The following is a 16302-nucleotide window of genomic DNA, read 5'->3' as shown; positions in this document are numbered from 1 at the left end:
TAATGTCTCTGCTTTTCAATATGCTATCTAGGTTGGTCATAACTTTCCTTCCAAGGAGTAAGTGTCTTTTAATTTCATGGCTGCAATCACCATCTGCAGTGATTTTGGAGCCCCAAAAAATAAAGTCTGACACTGTTTCCCCATCTATTTCCCATGAAGTGATGGGACCAGATGCCATGATCTTAGTTTTCTGAATGTTGAGCTTTAAGCTAACTTTTTCACTCTCCTCTTTCACTTTCATCAAGAGGCTTTTGAGTTCCTCTTCACTTTCTGCCATAAGGGTGGTGTCATCTGCATATCTGAGGTTATTGATATTTCTCCCAGCAATCTTGATTCCAGCTTGTGCTTCTTCCAGCCCAGCGTTTCTCATGATGTACTCTGCATAGAAGTTAAATAAGCAGGGTGACATATTCCTTTTCCTATTTGGAACCAGTCTGTTGTTCCATGTCCAGTTCTAACTGTTGCTTCCTGACCTGCATATAGGTTTCTCAAGAGGCAGGTCAGGTGGTCTGGTTTCCCCATCTCTTTCAGAATTATGTTAGGATATATAAAAACTCTAATTCTGATTAACTGTTTGCTAACTTGTTCATAACACCAAATAAACATTCACTAGAATAAATGCTTTAAGTTGCACATCTCTCATTCCATTTAAGCCATGTGCCTTTCAAGGAAGATTCTATTTGTAAATGATTCATGTCTTAGACAAAATAAAAGCTGAAAAGTCAACATTGCCACCTCCAAATTTTACAAAGAGGAGACATGCCAAAACCATGTACAGCCACTATGACAAATTATCCTCAATCCAGATATAAATGTATAAAGAAATAACAGGAAAAAATGAGGTACCTCAAATACATTTTGCTAACCAAGTGTCAAAACAACAGACTTTATTAACAATACTTCAAGGACATCACAATACACACCCATGCCTCTGCATCTGCAGGAGCTGGTTCCAAGACCCCCACCTATACCTATATCCGGGGATGCTCAAGCCCTTTATAAACGGTGCATAAAGTGTGTATGGACAATAAAACCGTTGAGCAACACCTTGCCAAAATGACTTTTCTAATGCTAACCAAGTTCAGCAGCTCAAGAACCTTTGAAAATCACTAAATCAAGAATCCTAGGTACAAAATTCCTCTTAGAAAACATGCTCTGGAAGAACTCTCCTGAATTATAATTTTCTAACACCTACCTGTTTAGGGACACTGGTGTGTCAACAGAAAGTGAGTATGCTGTTAAGGAATCAAGAGCAATGCAGATAGAAGCTGGTGATGCTGAGAAATTACTGCTTTTCCACTATAAGACTTTTAAAACCATTAAACGTTAGTAAACACATAGAATTACTTTTTATACTGTTTCATGTTTATTCGTGTATAAGACAACTTTATTCTACACTAGTGATAGTCAGCTTTGGCCAAATACTGATTTTAGCCACATAGGTTTATTCAACATTCCTTATTTTCTTTGCTTAAAAATAATTTCCATTTCTGTTAATAATAAATGCAGGTAAGATGGTCAAGTCATTCTTTGTACTGGTATGCCTTTAAGGAAATTTCAAAATTCATCAGATGAAACTAATGTGTAATATACTAAAGGTGTGTGCTCCTTAGAGGGTAGAGAGTGCCAGCGGATCCTCATTTCCTCACACCCATCAGGCCCTAAGCTCTGGGTCCATGTTTTCTTCCACCTGGGTCTGTAGTCAAGTCAGAAATACTTTCAATGTCACGTGCTGTTGGCCACAGAAACTTTGTCACCGCTAATTAAGCTGTGTAAATTCGTAATTCTTTGAAGAAAACCTCTGAGGTGTAAATGTTACACCAAGAATAAACACAGGCTGGGACTGTTTGCATGCATACTGCAGCGGGGAAAAGAAGTGCACAGTAGGAGTCACGAGACACGTGGAATGGCTCTGTTGCTCCAACCAACTAGCAGGACCCACTCACCTTCTTAGAAAGACCCAGGCAGTACAAGAGACCATGGGTTTTAGCTCAGATTTCCCATCGGGTTCAAAGTACTGCCCCATTACTTGCCAGCGACAGTGATCACCTGCGACCTGAGGACAACGTGCCCACCCCCAAAGGGTTTGGGAGAGGAGAAATATATGAGAATTTACCCAAAATGCCTGACACAAATATAATAAATGGTAACCAGTGTAATTGTTACATAAATACAAACATTATCCTCAGAAAGTTCATTTTGCAATTTGCCAGCAGGTTGCCAGATAAGGAAATCCTGAGATTAGTAGCTGAATGGCTTTTTAAAAAAGAAAACAGTGAAATGTCAAAATTCTTAAAATGCTTCAGGTTAGAAATTTACCAAAAAAAGGAAGGGGTGTTACTGAAAACCAAATCTATGATTCATTAGTTTGGTTAAAAGTCTGACAATGTTACCAAAAACACCTCCTCACAAAATTGTATTAAGAGTTTTAAAACAACCAATACACAAGCTTGTGAATAATGCCAATTTACTAACCACATGGCCTTGGGCAAACTAGCCTTTCTGGGTCTGTCTTCTCATCTGTAGAAAAAATACTGATACTACCTGTATTAACTCTATCTTAGACACTTGCTAAGAGGTTTTAAGTAAGAACACAGTGTAAAGCGTCAACGCAGCAGGGATTCAACACTCAGTTACTGCTACCAGCCTAGTTTCCACTCAATTCCACCACCCTATCTTGACCAAAACACAAAGGAGCCCCAGGAGACACAATGAGAAAAGAGGATGAGGGAATGGATACACGGAGGGAGGGAGGGAGGGATGGACAGACAAACATATGGCTGGATTGGACTTGGGCCAGCGAAATGTAAAGTTAAAAAATTGTTTGCTCTGTCCATCATTTTGAATGTAAGTTTGTGCATCTGTTTCATCCTTTCTCCTCCTAAGCAAAAGCAAAGCCTACACACTTGTTTTGCAGCTGATAGGCTACCAAGGACCCACTTGCCAAGCACTTGAAGAGGACCCTGAAAAGGCAACCACTGTGTTCACAGGACGTCCTGCTCAACAGGACTGCGTCCCATTGGGAAACGTGTACACTTGAGTGCCAGTTAATCTACCACCTGACCCTGAACTCGGGTTTCAAGAGCAAAGGTGTCAGAAGATGGGTGTGGGCACCCCATCCCCAGACTCTCAGAGCGGGGTCACCACTGCGGACGCTGCAGCATGAACCACCCGCTGAGGGCCTCGGTCTGCCAGGCCAGGTCTCTGCCCTGCACACGCAGTTGTGCCACCCCCGCCGGGCACACTGGACTTGCACCTGGTGTGCAGCCTCGTGGCGCTGGGCCGCTCACTTCACCTCTCTGGCCTCAGTTCCCCCGATTATAAAACGGGGACAACAATACCTACCCTACCCACTCATTAGGCTGTTGGGAGAATTGAAATGCAAAACGGTAGCCTAAGGGTAACCAAAAAATAGATTTAAAACCATATGATGGGAAATATAAACGTTATTTTATTAGGTTATTTTAGTGAGGATCTTGCTCTGCTCGGGAATGTAGGGGCTGGGACTAAACGGAAAGCTGGTTGTCCCTGAGTGAGTGATGCTCACCCAGCATCCCAGGGGCCCTTCCCAAGTCTCCCTCCTCCTGTCAAATCTGCACTGAGGGAAGTATGGGACCCTGGCAATTCCACAGTGTGTGTGTACCAGGAGCTCCACCGTTTCTATACAGCCTTGGGCCAGTTACTTCAATTCTCTGAGCCTCTATATTTCATCTATAAAACAGATAAAACCTATTTCACAAGGCTGTAATAAGGTTAAAATGAAGTATGACCTGCAACGTACCAACTGTGATTTCTAGGGCACTGCAGGCATTCAACAAATACAGATTTGTTGAACTGATACGGAAAAGGAGGTGAAGTACTGTTAGGACAAATACTTTCAAACTCATTCTTTGGGCAAATAAAATATTTCAGCACTTTTATGTCAACACTGGGGAGTGGAAATTCCTCAAAGAAATAACTCTTCCTGTAAGGGTGATGGCACTTATCCATCTAGCTCAACAGCCCGGAGGCGCCGACATCACTGTATGCATCAGAGCTACGCTCATCTTTTAAAGTGGTATCTGATACACTGGGAAATAATTTCAGACTCTTATCAAACAGCAGTGTTCAAATGCTGCCTTAAAAGACGTCCAACATTTTGGGCATATTTTTCTTAATATATGAAGGAAAGGACAATTAAGGAAGGAAAGGGAAAATAAGAAAAGGGTAGATGACATCTGTGTCCGCCACTGTGCTGTGCCCCGCTCCCTGAAACGCTATGCATTCTTTTCTCAAAGCAACTACCTGAAGACGGTCCCTCTTACTCTTCCCATGCTATAAACAAGGCACTGAGACACTACTTGAGTGGATCACCCAGCATCACGCAGCTCTAGCTCTACACAGGCAGAGCCTGGACTCAAAACCAGACTGCCCCGCTACAACACTCCCGACCTCTCTACAGACTGTAATTCACAGACAACTATAATTAACATTACAAAAAGGACAGTGTAGGCAGATCAATCAACGGGAAGGTGAGCTTCACTGATCAGTGAAAATCATTTCCGTGATTTTATGACTACACGGGACACTTTCATCCAGAGTCCCTTTGACTTTAATAAGGCATCTGCACAAATCTCACTTGGTTCTAACAACCTGTAGTGTAGACAGACGAGATATTATCCATAAGGGAGGAGAAACATGAGACTCAAGTGGGAGAGTGACTTTTTCTGAGTCACTTGTGCACTAACTGGGGGAACGCAGATACTAACTTTTTCATCCCTAAGCAATCCCACCATACTACACTGTCTCTCTTCAAGCTGATATATAGTTATAGCCCCTTTATGTGTTCCCCAAAACCACCATAAACTGTGTGATCAATAAACCCCGATTTCTGCCACTGTACACGCCCAGCCCTCAGCCATCATTCTAGGAAGTAGATATTACTGAAGCTCAGAGAGGAAAAGTGACTTCATGGGTCCAAAGTACCACGGCTAAAAATGGCAGAGCCAAAACACAGACTTAGACCTGACCCCAAAGTTTGCACACTTTGCCTTTACCATGAATTGCCCCTGGGTCTCAGCTCTAACGAGTGACCCAGGTCCGAAGGTTGCTTATTTGTCACTAAATGAACGAGACATCAGGTAGCTCCCAGCTGTAACATGCTCCTGTTAGACGATGCCGATGCAACGTTTCTCTAACGCCGTCATTCCCGAGCATCCTAACCTAAGAGCCTGAAGACCTGGGCTGTCTCCCCGCTCTGCCCATCACTGAGGAACCTTGGGCGGGGTGTGCAACTAGCTCCTCCAAACGTGGGAGAGGACTGTGCACCCACCTAAAAGAAGTCCGTGCAGACGTGCAGGCTCCTCTTCCAGGAGTAAGATTTCTCAGGCAAAACTGGTAACATTTTATTTAAGGTGAATTTTCAGATTACAAATGCATCCATATTCACAATGTAGATCAAAATATGAAGACGTGTGCTCAATTGTGTCCAACCCTTGTGACCTCATGGACCATAGCCCACCAGGCTCCTCTGCCCATGGAGTTTTCTAGCCAAGAATACTGCAGTGGGGTGCCATTTCCTATTCCAGGGGATCTTCCCAACCCAGGGACTGAACCCACATCTCCTGTATCTCCTGCATTGGCCAGCGGGTTCTTCACAACCAAGCCACCTGAGAAGCCCTAGTCAAAATAAAAACTAAAGCAAAAGAGCTGTAAGTCAACAAAAGTTCTCTCTTCCCTGTCACTGAACAAAGTGAAAATTAATAGCTACAGGTTACAGAAAAGGGGAACTCCCCAAAATGTCCTAAACAGAGGTTCCCTATAGACATGAGTCTTACTTAAGAGAAAGCTTTTAACCCGAAGCACATTTGACATAGAAATGACTCAAGTCATTCAAAACAGATTATGGAAATAAGCCTTAGGGACACAAATGCAGAAAGAACTTGGACCCAAATCAGCACAGCACCCTTCAGTTCCCCGCTCAAAACACTCGGTATAAGCAGCAAAGAATCAAAACAACAGATTTCTCTTGGGAGAGGTATAAAGGGACTGAAATGAACATGATGTTTCAGCTAAGGCTAAACTGTAAACAGTTACAATTAATATAAAATGGATACAAACGATACTTCAACTTCATATTAACTGAATGGGAGGGTAAGAGACAGGCCTAAGTGAGAATCTACAATTTGAAAGGGAGAAGGAGTAAGCATACCCAAGTCTAAAGATTTTAGTGAACTACTAAGAAAGATAACCATCACACAGTGCAGCAATTCTTAACTTCCCACAAATCTCACTGCGAATTTCACAAATGAACTCTATTCAGAAACACACACGCATAAACTGCTGTTAATTTCAAAGGCTGTGGATCCCAGGAAGTCTCTTCTTGGGTTCTCCGAATCTTAGCGGGGAGCCCAGCCACTCTGGCCAGCCTCCCAGGAGATGCGGCTTCTGTTTCTGGCTCAGCCACCTTGTCATTCTCATCCCCTCACTCTGCCACTCTGGATCTCAGCTTCCTCATCTGCTAAAGATGATCTCATCTCTCCTGACTCTTTATGCTGGAAATTCTAGAAGAGTCTACTGACATCACAGGAAGAGTGAGGGATGTAGAAAAATCATCTCCTGATCATTTCTTAAATTGCTAACTATGACTCTTGAGACTCTTGAGAGTCCCTTGGACTGCAAGGAGATCCAAATCAGTCCATCCTAAAGGAAATCAACCCTGAATATTCATTGGAAGGACTGATGCTGAAGCTAAAGCTCCAATACTTTGGCCACCTGCCGTGAAAAGCCGACTCATTGAAAAGACCCTGATGCTCGGGAAGATTGAAGGTGGCAGGAGAAGGGGATGACAGAGAATGAGATGGTTGGATGGCATCACTGACTCAATGGACATGAATTTGAGCAAACTCTGGGAGATAGTGAAGGACAGGGAAGCCTGGTGTGCTACAGTCCATGGGTTGCAAAGAGTGGGACACGACTTAGCGACTGAACAACAATTAGGACTTGGCACTTTTTCTAGGCTGCAGAACAGTAACAGCCAGAAGAATCTCAGTTCAGAGCTAGATCTGTGACAAGGTGCCCCTACGGCCCTGCTGTAGCCCTGCTGTACTGCCCTACTGTGGACGAGACTTCTCAAGCTGGCTTTCCCTTACCTACTCCCTTTCGAAAGGAGCGAAGCGGCTGTCTCACATGTAGCAGAGGTGGCAGTATAAAGCAAAGCAAAGTCTCTCCTCCAAAAACACACACTCTAGTTTCCTTAAAGCTGTGCTGCAAGAATGGTCTTGTGACATCCTCTCCCGGCATATAAAGAAGCTGTTGTAATCATTCTATTTCCCCATCTGGATGGCAATCCGTAACCAACTCTGCTTCCCAGCAAAACCTCTGTGCTCTAAGACTAAATCTGGAGAAAACTGCACTTGAACTTCACCGCAGTAATATGGAGTTGATGGTCTCAACTTCTGGGACGAGGCTTGTCTTCTGGAGGCCGTGAGGCAGACAAGCAGAAGGAATCCAGTCATAGCCAGATGGGAAGTGCGAGGGAACGGAACGCGCTGCCCTCTGGAATACTGTCCAGGGAGAGCTCAAATATCCACAGCTCATCTGACATGAGGTGTGCCCCCTCCTGCTGTCACTGGATCGGAGGCACCCATCAGAAAGCTTTCCGCAAGGAACCTCCTGTTTGGAGTGACTGGGGACGTTCTAACCATGGGGCAGGTAAAGAAAAACAAACAACCCCCCACCCCCATTTGTATAACAGGAAGTTACATTACATTGAGATCTCCTCTGGGCCCTTCCAGACTACCCCCCACCACGTACACACACAGTTTAGAATAATAAAAAATAAAAGGCAACTAAATCGAACCTAACATGGATAAAATACCTGAGAATTTGCAAAGACTGACTTAATTTCAAGGGTCCCTCGATTGCTAAAGAACACAGATCCAATGGGATTGATTCTTGCTCATGCGGTAGAAAAGATGGTGATGATCATAAAGCAGTAAAGAATACATTAAATAAGAGAAATTATAGTTGACATTTTCTGTCTTTTATAAGTACTCCAAAGAAAAGCACTGGCTGGGGAGAATGGATACATGTATATGGATGGCTGAGTCCCTTCACTGTTCATCTGAAACTCATCACAACTGTTTTTGTGGATACCCCAATACCAAATAAGAAGTTAAAAAAAAAAAGTGTTGGCTGTCCTAATGCATTTATTTTTCTATTTACTCAAGAAAAAAGGAAGACGAACTCTTTGAATGTTTTGACGAACGGCCTTCCTTCCAAACACTCTCTGAAGAGTCAGAATGTGTAACAACTGGACTCACAAACACACAGGCAGGATTTCCGACAGCACGTTTCCAGGACAACTCGGTTGCTTTTTACTGCTCCTTGTATGAAGAGACCGCTGCTCTCAATTTTATTTATAGAAATTACATTCAAACCAAAACTTAGTGGTTCAGCATACTTTCTATATGCAATTATTACAAGTATTTGCTTCGAGTTAACTCTTTCAAGAATTAAAGACATATCAGGGGGGAAAAAAATATATGGCACAGAAAGTCTGTTCCCTCTTGGACTAAGCTGGGGAAACTGGATGCCCTGGATCATAAAGTGCTACCCCTACAGACCAGACTTATTCTGAGTTTTCAGTAAAATTTAAGAGGCAAGAAACAGTGAGGGCAGAGAAAGCTGAGGAAAGGCAAGAAAAGGGAAGGTGACTTACGTGTGTTCCTCTCAGACAATGAAGTGCTGAGCAGGAGCAAGCTTACCGACCTCCAGTGAAAGGCAAGGCACAGAGCTGAGGGTTTACTTCCCAGCTAAGGCTGGAGATGCCACGTGGGCGGGGTTACTGTGAATGCGGGGGTGGGGCCGGCCCAGAAGGAGGAAATGGGAGAAGGCGCACTTACTCGGTCAAGAGCCTGTGCAGCTTGTGATAGCCCCGCTCCAAGGCCAGGCTCACAGGTGTCGCTCCTTCCTGATTGTGGATGCTCAGAGCTCCGCGGCCACCTGGCTTCTGCAGCAGGAACCACGTCAACCTCAGCAGCCCCAGCCGCACGGCGAAATGCATCAACGTCTCTCGGGGGCCACCATCTGCAGACAGCGGACAAGACGAAGATCAGGGAGGAGAACATGAAAACCCAGAGCAAAAGAAGAAAAGGATGGTTCAGGTCAATGCCACTGCCTCCAAGCCCCTGAGAGCATACCACTAAGCCTCAACATTTAGCATGAACAATTTTACCGTGGCAGAGTATAATCATCTCTCAAAGACAAAAACGAAGCTAGGAAAAAAGGATGAGAGGCCAAATCTCCTATAGGAGACAGTCCTACAAAAGAGGAACCATTTCTATATTCTGATTTAATGCAGACGTTAAGGGTGACTGCACACATATGGGAGGGGAGGGAGGGAGGAAGACAGACAGAAAAAATTTAAGAAGTGAATGCAGCCTCGCTACATGGGGATCAGGATCCAAGGGGAATAGCTGTTGGGGCTTAGATGGGTGTATCAAAAAGTATAATTACTTAAAAAAAAAATATCACCCAGAGAGGAGTTGGCTAGTTAAACACTAAAAACAGGTTCTGCTTGTTAAGTACACACAGGTCTTTTTATTCTCCCACATGAAGGGCAAATCAAATTGCTGGCAGTGGCAGCTATTTTTGTTGTTTGTTTAAGAAAGAAATGCATCTTCTGGCATAATAAGAAAGACCAATTCCAAGAGGATAGGCTAACAATCTCAGAAGGAAAACTACGTGCCTGTTTCACCTGAAGCGAAGGCCCCTTCTTGGTACAGAGTCACTCTGAAAGTGGCAGAGTGAGGAAGGCTTTGGAGTCAGCAAACCTGGGTTCCCATATGGCATTTACTGTCCGTGTGACTGGACACAACCTGTTTCAGCTCTTGGAGCTCTCCTCCCTGCCTCCCTGGAGTGGGGTGCCACCACCTCTGCTCCCACAGCCGCAGTAACAGCTCAGAGGAATGGGCGAGGCGCTTGTCAGGTGAAGGCTGCGGCGGGTGTTCAGTGAATGTTGCGTTCCTGCCCTTCCCCGCTCTCTGCTCTGTCCCTCCTGACCTCCAATCACAATCCAGGTTCGCTGGCAACACTCTCTGCACCTCATCCAACTTGGAATGATGAGGCTGGGCTTACCTGACCCCAGGGAGTACCACTCAGAATGGGAATGGTGCCCTGGGGTTGTGCCTGCTTTTGCCCCCTCAGCTGCGCTACCATCTCTCATTCTCCAAAGCTTCCCGGAGGTCTCGACCTACCCCACCAGGCACGCTCACCCTTCTTGGACCCCAGTGTTTTCCCCTTACATTTAAGTCCCTGATGCTTCAGATGTGAGCAGTAGGGTAAGAATAAATGCATCGCAAGCCTGCAACTGTATATGAACTGCACTGTCTTCTAACGTCACACATGCCTTAGTCTAGTCTCATTGCCAGGTTAAGTTTCCTGGGAGGCAAAAACCATCTTTCATATTTTACACTGTCCTTACAGAACTCAGCATACTAAATGGTTTATATGATGGGTGACAGAGGCATAAGGCTGGAAAGACATCAACACTACGGAAGGAACCAGTGCACGTGTGGGTGCCAATGTGAATAAGCAACTCAGAGCAGGTGGCCAGGCCAGAAGAAAGGACGGAAAGAATTTTCAGAAAAGATCAAGTATCACCACGTGATTTGTACCTTGTGCTTGTTTGCAAGCACTCTGACACCCTTACAAATACAAAAAAGTGAGTAAGGCACTGCCAGGGAACTCGATGATTTTTTACAGACTGGTTAATCCGGCCTCACTAGATGGCACCTCCTTAAAGCAGTTCCTCTGCACCCCCAGTCTTTCTAATCCCTCATGTGCTCTGAGTCAGCTCAGCCTTCAGAAGGCAGAGTTCCAATAACAAGACAATACACCTGCTTGAAGCTGGCATCCCGATTCCAGCACCCGGGGGGACCCCAAATCTCATCCTACAGTCCTTAGGAGCAGGTGCCACGTCTGCTTTTAGGCCGCCCCCTCTTTGCAGTCAACAGGTAATAAGAATAGTAATATCTGGTGAAGGCTGCTCAATGCCATGCACTGGGCTAGGTGCTTTGTATTCACTCTTTCCGTTCTCACAATAACCCTATAAGGCCTCGTTATCCTCTTTCCGCGGATGAAGACAGGTTAATAACTGCCCACAGCAAAAATCAGCAAGATCTGAAGATGCTTCTGTCTTGAGTCTAGAAACCAATCCCTCTCCGTTACTCTATCCCATCTCTTTTTGTTAAAAAAAAAAAAAAAGAAAAAAAAAACCACACAAGCATTCTCATGCTGTAGCTTAAGAAGCACCTTCTCTTGTTTTCCTCCAAAAGTAATTTTTCTTATCTAACACACAGTTTCATCATTGCTTTTGTTCCTTTCATCTCAGTTTAAAATCCAGAAGATCTACAATTTGGAATTGACCTCTGTTCTGTTTTCTCTCTTGCGATCTTTGTGTTTTCTCTGTAACTGGGAGAGCTGCGCAACTTTGCTATTCAGATCACTAACTGCATTTCCTATGATGTCAATTGGGTCCTTTGTCCCCAGTCTGAATTTAATTATGCTATGGCACTCTGGTTGTCCTTGCATCATTTAAGACAACTCCCTTCCATCTTTGCCCTCATTGTGATGGCTTTTCTGCAGATGTAATTAAAGAGCCTAATCAGTTGATTTAATAAGGAAGATTATCCTAGCTAATTTGGGAAGGCCTAACCAAACCAGCTGGAAGGCTTTAATGACAGAGCTGAGATTCCCCTGGACAGAGAAGAAACCCTGCCAGAAGAGGACGGTGTCAGCCTGTGGCCGTGCAGTCCATCCAGCGTGGGACTTCCCCTCCTGTCCAGGGAGGACAGCCTTGGCTCACGCTGGTGGGTTTCAGCTTGCCCCGATCTTCTCTTCTACTCTCGCCCTCCAAATTTTGGACTTGCTTAGCTAAATCTCCACAACTGTGCAAGCCATTCCCTGAAATCATCTTCCTACTGGTTCTGGTTCTCTGGGCAACCCTGATTAACACAATCATTAAACTTGTATTTTTTTCTCCCTCATAGCTTCCTTCTCTGATTTTATAATGGGTCTGACTTCTTCAATCTCTTAAAGGGCAAATGAAAAACCTCTTCTGAATTTTCTTGGTTTCTTAATGAAAATTAGAGAGGCCACCATCTGAATACTCATGACCCTCTTCCATTCCCTTTCTGTTTCAGTTACTTCAAGGGCCTTACGCTGGTTGGTTGATTTTCCTGTTCAACTATTTTCAACTGGAAAAAAAAATAGGTCTGTGGGCCTGGGCCCAGCTTCCCATGGAGAAGGCAGGAGGAAGTGTCTTGCTTCCTATCTACTCATGTGCTGGAAGCCTCCCTCACACTCAGCTCGGCAGAGAAAGGGGCTGTGCCTCGTGAGAGACGGCTGCACCTTTTCAAGTCATCGGCTTTTCTGTCTAAGCAAAGGGTCCCGACTTCTGTGAACAAAACGGTAATCCAAGGCTACATGTGCTTTTCCTACCGCTGGAGCCAGCCTGCTCGCAGTGCCCTTTAAATGTGTATCTGGGAGACTCCAAAATCTCCATTCTTCCTACTGTTCTGGTCTCCTCAAATAAACCTCAGGTCCAGGGTGATGCAGGAATTCTCATGCCTAGTGGGGATTGGCAGCAGCAGGCCCATGCGAGAAATGGGCATTTGGAAAAATGCCACGCATGACCTTGTAATGGAATCAAGGTTTGAGAGGCAATAAAACCTTTTGGAGCTAAAGTGCTCCATAAGGAGGAAACACCTGTCTTGGAGTCAATCCTATAGATTACTATTATATATTATAAAATATCTTTGCTTATTTTCTTTTTTAGCAGCTATGAATAGGTGAAAACATACAAAAAGTCTAGTGAGAGCAGCTAAGGAAAAATTTCCATGGAAAGCTAGCAAGCAATCTGGAAAAGGTATGGGAATTAAAACCCCAAATGATTACCGTTGTGGTTTCACTAACCAAACACCAGATACAAAGAACTGAGAACACAAGTTTAGTGCAAACTGGCTGAAACCTGGCTCACCCTTCTCTCCACCCCAGAGATGATCAGATCTTCTCGGTTAGTTATACAACACCACGACTAAATAAGAAGGTAGGCTTCCCCCAGGACCTTGCTCCTCTTTGCTTTCTTCAGAGCAGGGCTTTCGAGGCCCACCTTCTGTTACCAGCAAATTATGCTGACTGCTACTGTACGAGGGTCTTTCAGGGGAAAAACCGTCTTAGTTCACCCTTTCACTAACCACAGGTGCTGAAAACCTGAGACAACTCAGTGAAACTTGGTAGCTCAGAGGGAAGATACTCCCACCCCACCATTCACCCTCCACCCACATGAACCCGTATTATTTGCCTTTAAGGCAGAACTAAGGCAAAAAAAGTCCAGTGCTTCACGTAACTAGGAAGTAAAGAACACTGAGGAGGATAAAGAGGACAAACTCCCTCTTGATGATGTATGGGTAAGGAAAGACTCTAGAAATAGGCTCAAAAAAAATCTCATTCTGCTCCAAAGAAGTTTTTTGTTTTTTCTTTTTTTAAGTCCTTTTATAGAACATGCTGCTTTCCCACATCAGAGCTCATCACTGTCTTGTCCAAAAGGTTACTAGATACTGGTCATGGCATGCTAAAAATGAAGAGCCTGGAACTTTCCTGCTGGTCCACTGGTTAAGAATCCACCCTGCAGTGCAGGGAACATGAATTCAATCCCCAGTTGGGGAACCAGGATCCTATATGCTGCCGGGGAACTAAGCCAAAGCTCTGCAACTGCAGAAGCCTGCACATTGCAACTACCGAACCTGCGTGCTTCAGAGCCCAGATGCCACAGCTAGGGAGCCCAGCGCAGCCAAAATTTAAATAAAAAAAAAAAAGTTTAATAACAATAAATTTTTTAAAAGCCTACAAACTAGCACATACTCCAGGATATATTTTCCTCCGTTTTACAGATGAAGAAATTGAGAAACAGAGAGATTAAATATTCTGCACACACTCTAGCAATGAAGCCAGGATGTTAACAAATTGACCCTGCAACCTATGCTTTTTCCACTTCATAATATCAAGCCTAAGCCAAGAGTTCTTTTATTGTTTTTTAATTTATTTTTAATTGAAGGATAATTGCTTTATAGTATTGTGTTGGCTTCTGCCAAACATCAACAGGAATCAGCCATAGGTATACATATATGTCCCCTCCCACTAGAACCTCCCTCCCCATCGCACCCCTCTAGGTTGTTACAGAGCCCCGGGTTTGAGTTCCCTGCTAAAGCCAAGAGTTCTTAATGTCATGTTCTTAATGCCTGTGGTTCAGGGAGATTGACTCCTGAAACAATATGTAAAATTTTGCAGGCAGGTTCCTATGTGTATTTTTCCATCCGGAAAAATCGGAGCTATTTCCAAAGGAGTTAGTGACCTGAGCCTTAAAAGTTAAAAAGCAATGCATCTAAACGATTAGAGTGGGAGGATTAACCATAAATCCTCCCTCACTTCTTTGTATAAGTATCAGGCTGGAACACCTGTAAACACCCAGCTTTCAACAGGAAGCAGTGCTGTTATGTAACAAGTGCTCTATTTAGCTGCGTGATTACCCCAGGCACCAAGATGACTTACCTTCTTCCTTTAAACATCTTTCAAAAAGCATCTGATGTGCAACTCTCTGCTCTAAGCAGACTGCTTCTTTGCATTTGTCCCCCTTCCCTGGTGGCTCAAGCAGTAAAGAATCCACCTGCATGCAGGAGATGTGCAGGAGACCCAGGTTCCATCCCTGGGTCAGGAAGATCCCCTGGAGAAGTGAATGGCTCCAGTATTCTTGCCTGGGAAATCTCAGGGACAGAGGAGCCTGGTGGGCTACAGCCCACAAGATCAGAAAGAGTTGGACCCACTGAGCGACTCAACCCACCACCACCCAACAATAAGCAAGGACCTGTTATTGACGCTTTGTTTGTTGTTTAGTTGACTCTTCTGCAACCCCCACTGACCATCACCTGCCAGGCTCCTCTGTCCATGGAAATCTCCAGGATTTCCAGGATTACCACCAAGACACACAACCATCCAACACCCAAAGAATTTCCCCAGGACACCCCTTTGTGGTCAGACCTTTCCCCTACTTCAAGCCCCTGGAAACCACTAATCTATTTTCTGTCCCTACAATTTTGCTCTTTCTAGTGAGTGAATGAGTGAAAGCTGCTCAGTTGTGTCAGCCTCTTTGTGACCCCATGGACTGTAGCCCACCAGGCTCTCCTCTGTCCATGGGATTCTCCAGGCAAGAATACTGGAGTGGGTTGCCATTCCCTTCTCCAGGGCCCTTTCTAGAGAATCATATAAATTGAGTCACAGAGTAACTTTGGAATCTGACTTCTTAGTGCAATACATTTAAAACGCATTCAGGTTCAAGTGCATGTCAACAGATTACTCCTTTTTATGGCTGAGTAGTATTCCATCGCATGGGCGTACCACAGTCTGTGTGTACAGTGAGGGAGATCTGGGTTGTTTCTAGCTTGGGGTGATTGTAAATAATGCTGCTACAGGTATATTAGGGCAAAGATTTCTTAAGTAAATGTAACTTTTCATTTTTCTAGGACATAGAGCAAAAAGTGGGAATGCTAGGTCACATAATAAATCTAACTTCATAGGAGACCGCAAACCGTTTGCTGGGGTGGCTCTCTTCCAGCAAGGTCTGTGATGCGGTTGTGTGTCCTCACGAGCACCTGGCCATCCTGAAAATGTGCAACAGCGCCTTACTGTGGTTTTCAGGCATTTCCTTAAGTGCCCAAATTTGAGTTAGCCTTCCTGTACAACAGAAACTTAAGAAGTACACAGAAGACCATAAAAATACTAAATCTGGAAAGCTTCCTATTAAAGACAAAGATGCTAAGACCCAGAGAAGAGAAGGATATATGTCTAACGTCTCAGACCTGTGCTTTTCCTACAGTTCTTTCTAACCAGGTGACATGAACAAACTATCCAATTCCTGTGCCTTCTTTAAACAAGACAAAGCAAAACCACACAAAACAACTTTATGCCCCATAAATAAGTAATGCAACCCTTGATACTGATTTATGAATGGCAACCAGAATAATCATTCCAATCACAACACAGAAACCGCAGGAGTGGACTTCCCTGGTGGAGCACTGGAGAAAAGATCCCCCCTGCCAATGCAGGGGTGGGGGTTTGATCCCTGATCTGGGACGATTCCACATGCCGGAGCAACTAAGCCCGTGAGCCACAACCAGTGAGCTTGCATGCGGCAACGACTGAGGCTTATCTAAGCCCGTGCTCTGCAGTAAGAGAGGCCACTGCAGTGAGAGGAGCCACTGCAGC

At 44.5% G+C, this 16302-nt stretch overlaps 1 protein-coding gene across 11 annotated transcripts in view; it reads right to left on the bottom strand.

Moving 5' to 3' along the window:
* AKAP13 (A kinase (PRKA) anchor protein 13) overlaps positions 1 to 16302 on the bottom strand; it is a 322135-nt gene that overhangs the window by 169143 nt on the left and 136690 nt on the right. For 10 of the 11 annotated variants that reach the window (XM_010832167.1, XM_010832169.1, XM_010832166.1 and 7 more), the window contains one exon: positions 8886 to 9069. In XM_010832167.1, coding sequence (XP_010830469.1) covers positions 8886 to 9069 — 184 coding nt within the window. Of the gene's footprint in view, positions 1 to 8701; positions 8844 to 8885; positions 9070 to 16302 lie in introns of those variants that run through there. The other variant, XM_010832173.1, reaches the window with a different exon arrangement.

The sequence above is a fragment of the Bison bison genome, unplaced genomic scaffold, assembly GCF_000754665.1.
Source record: "Bison bison bison isolate TAMUID 2011002044 unplaced genomic scaffold, Bison_UMD1.0 scf7180017860443, whole genome shotgun sequence".
NCBI classification, from domain to species: Eukaryota; Metazoa; Chordata; class Mammalia; order Artiodactyla; family Bovidae; genus Bison; species Bison bison.
Note: the sequence above shows the minus strand (reverse complement) of the source record. Positions and strands in the feature narration are given on the sequence as shown.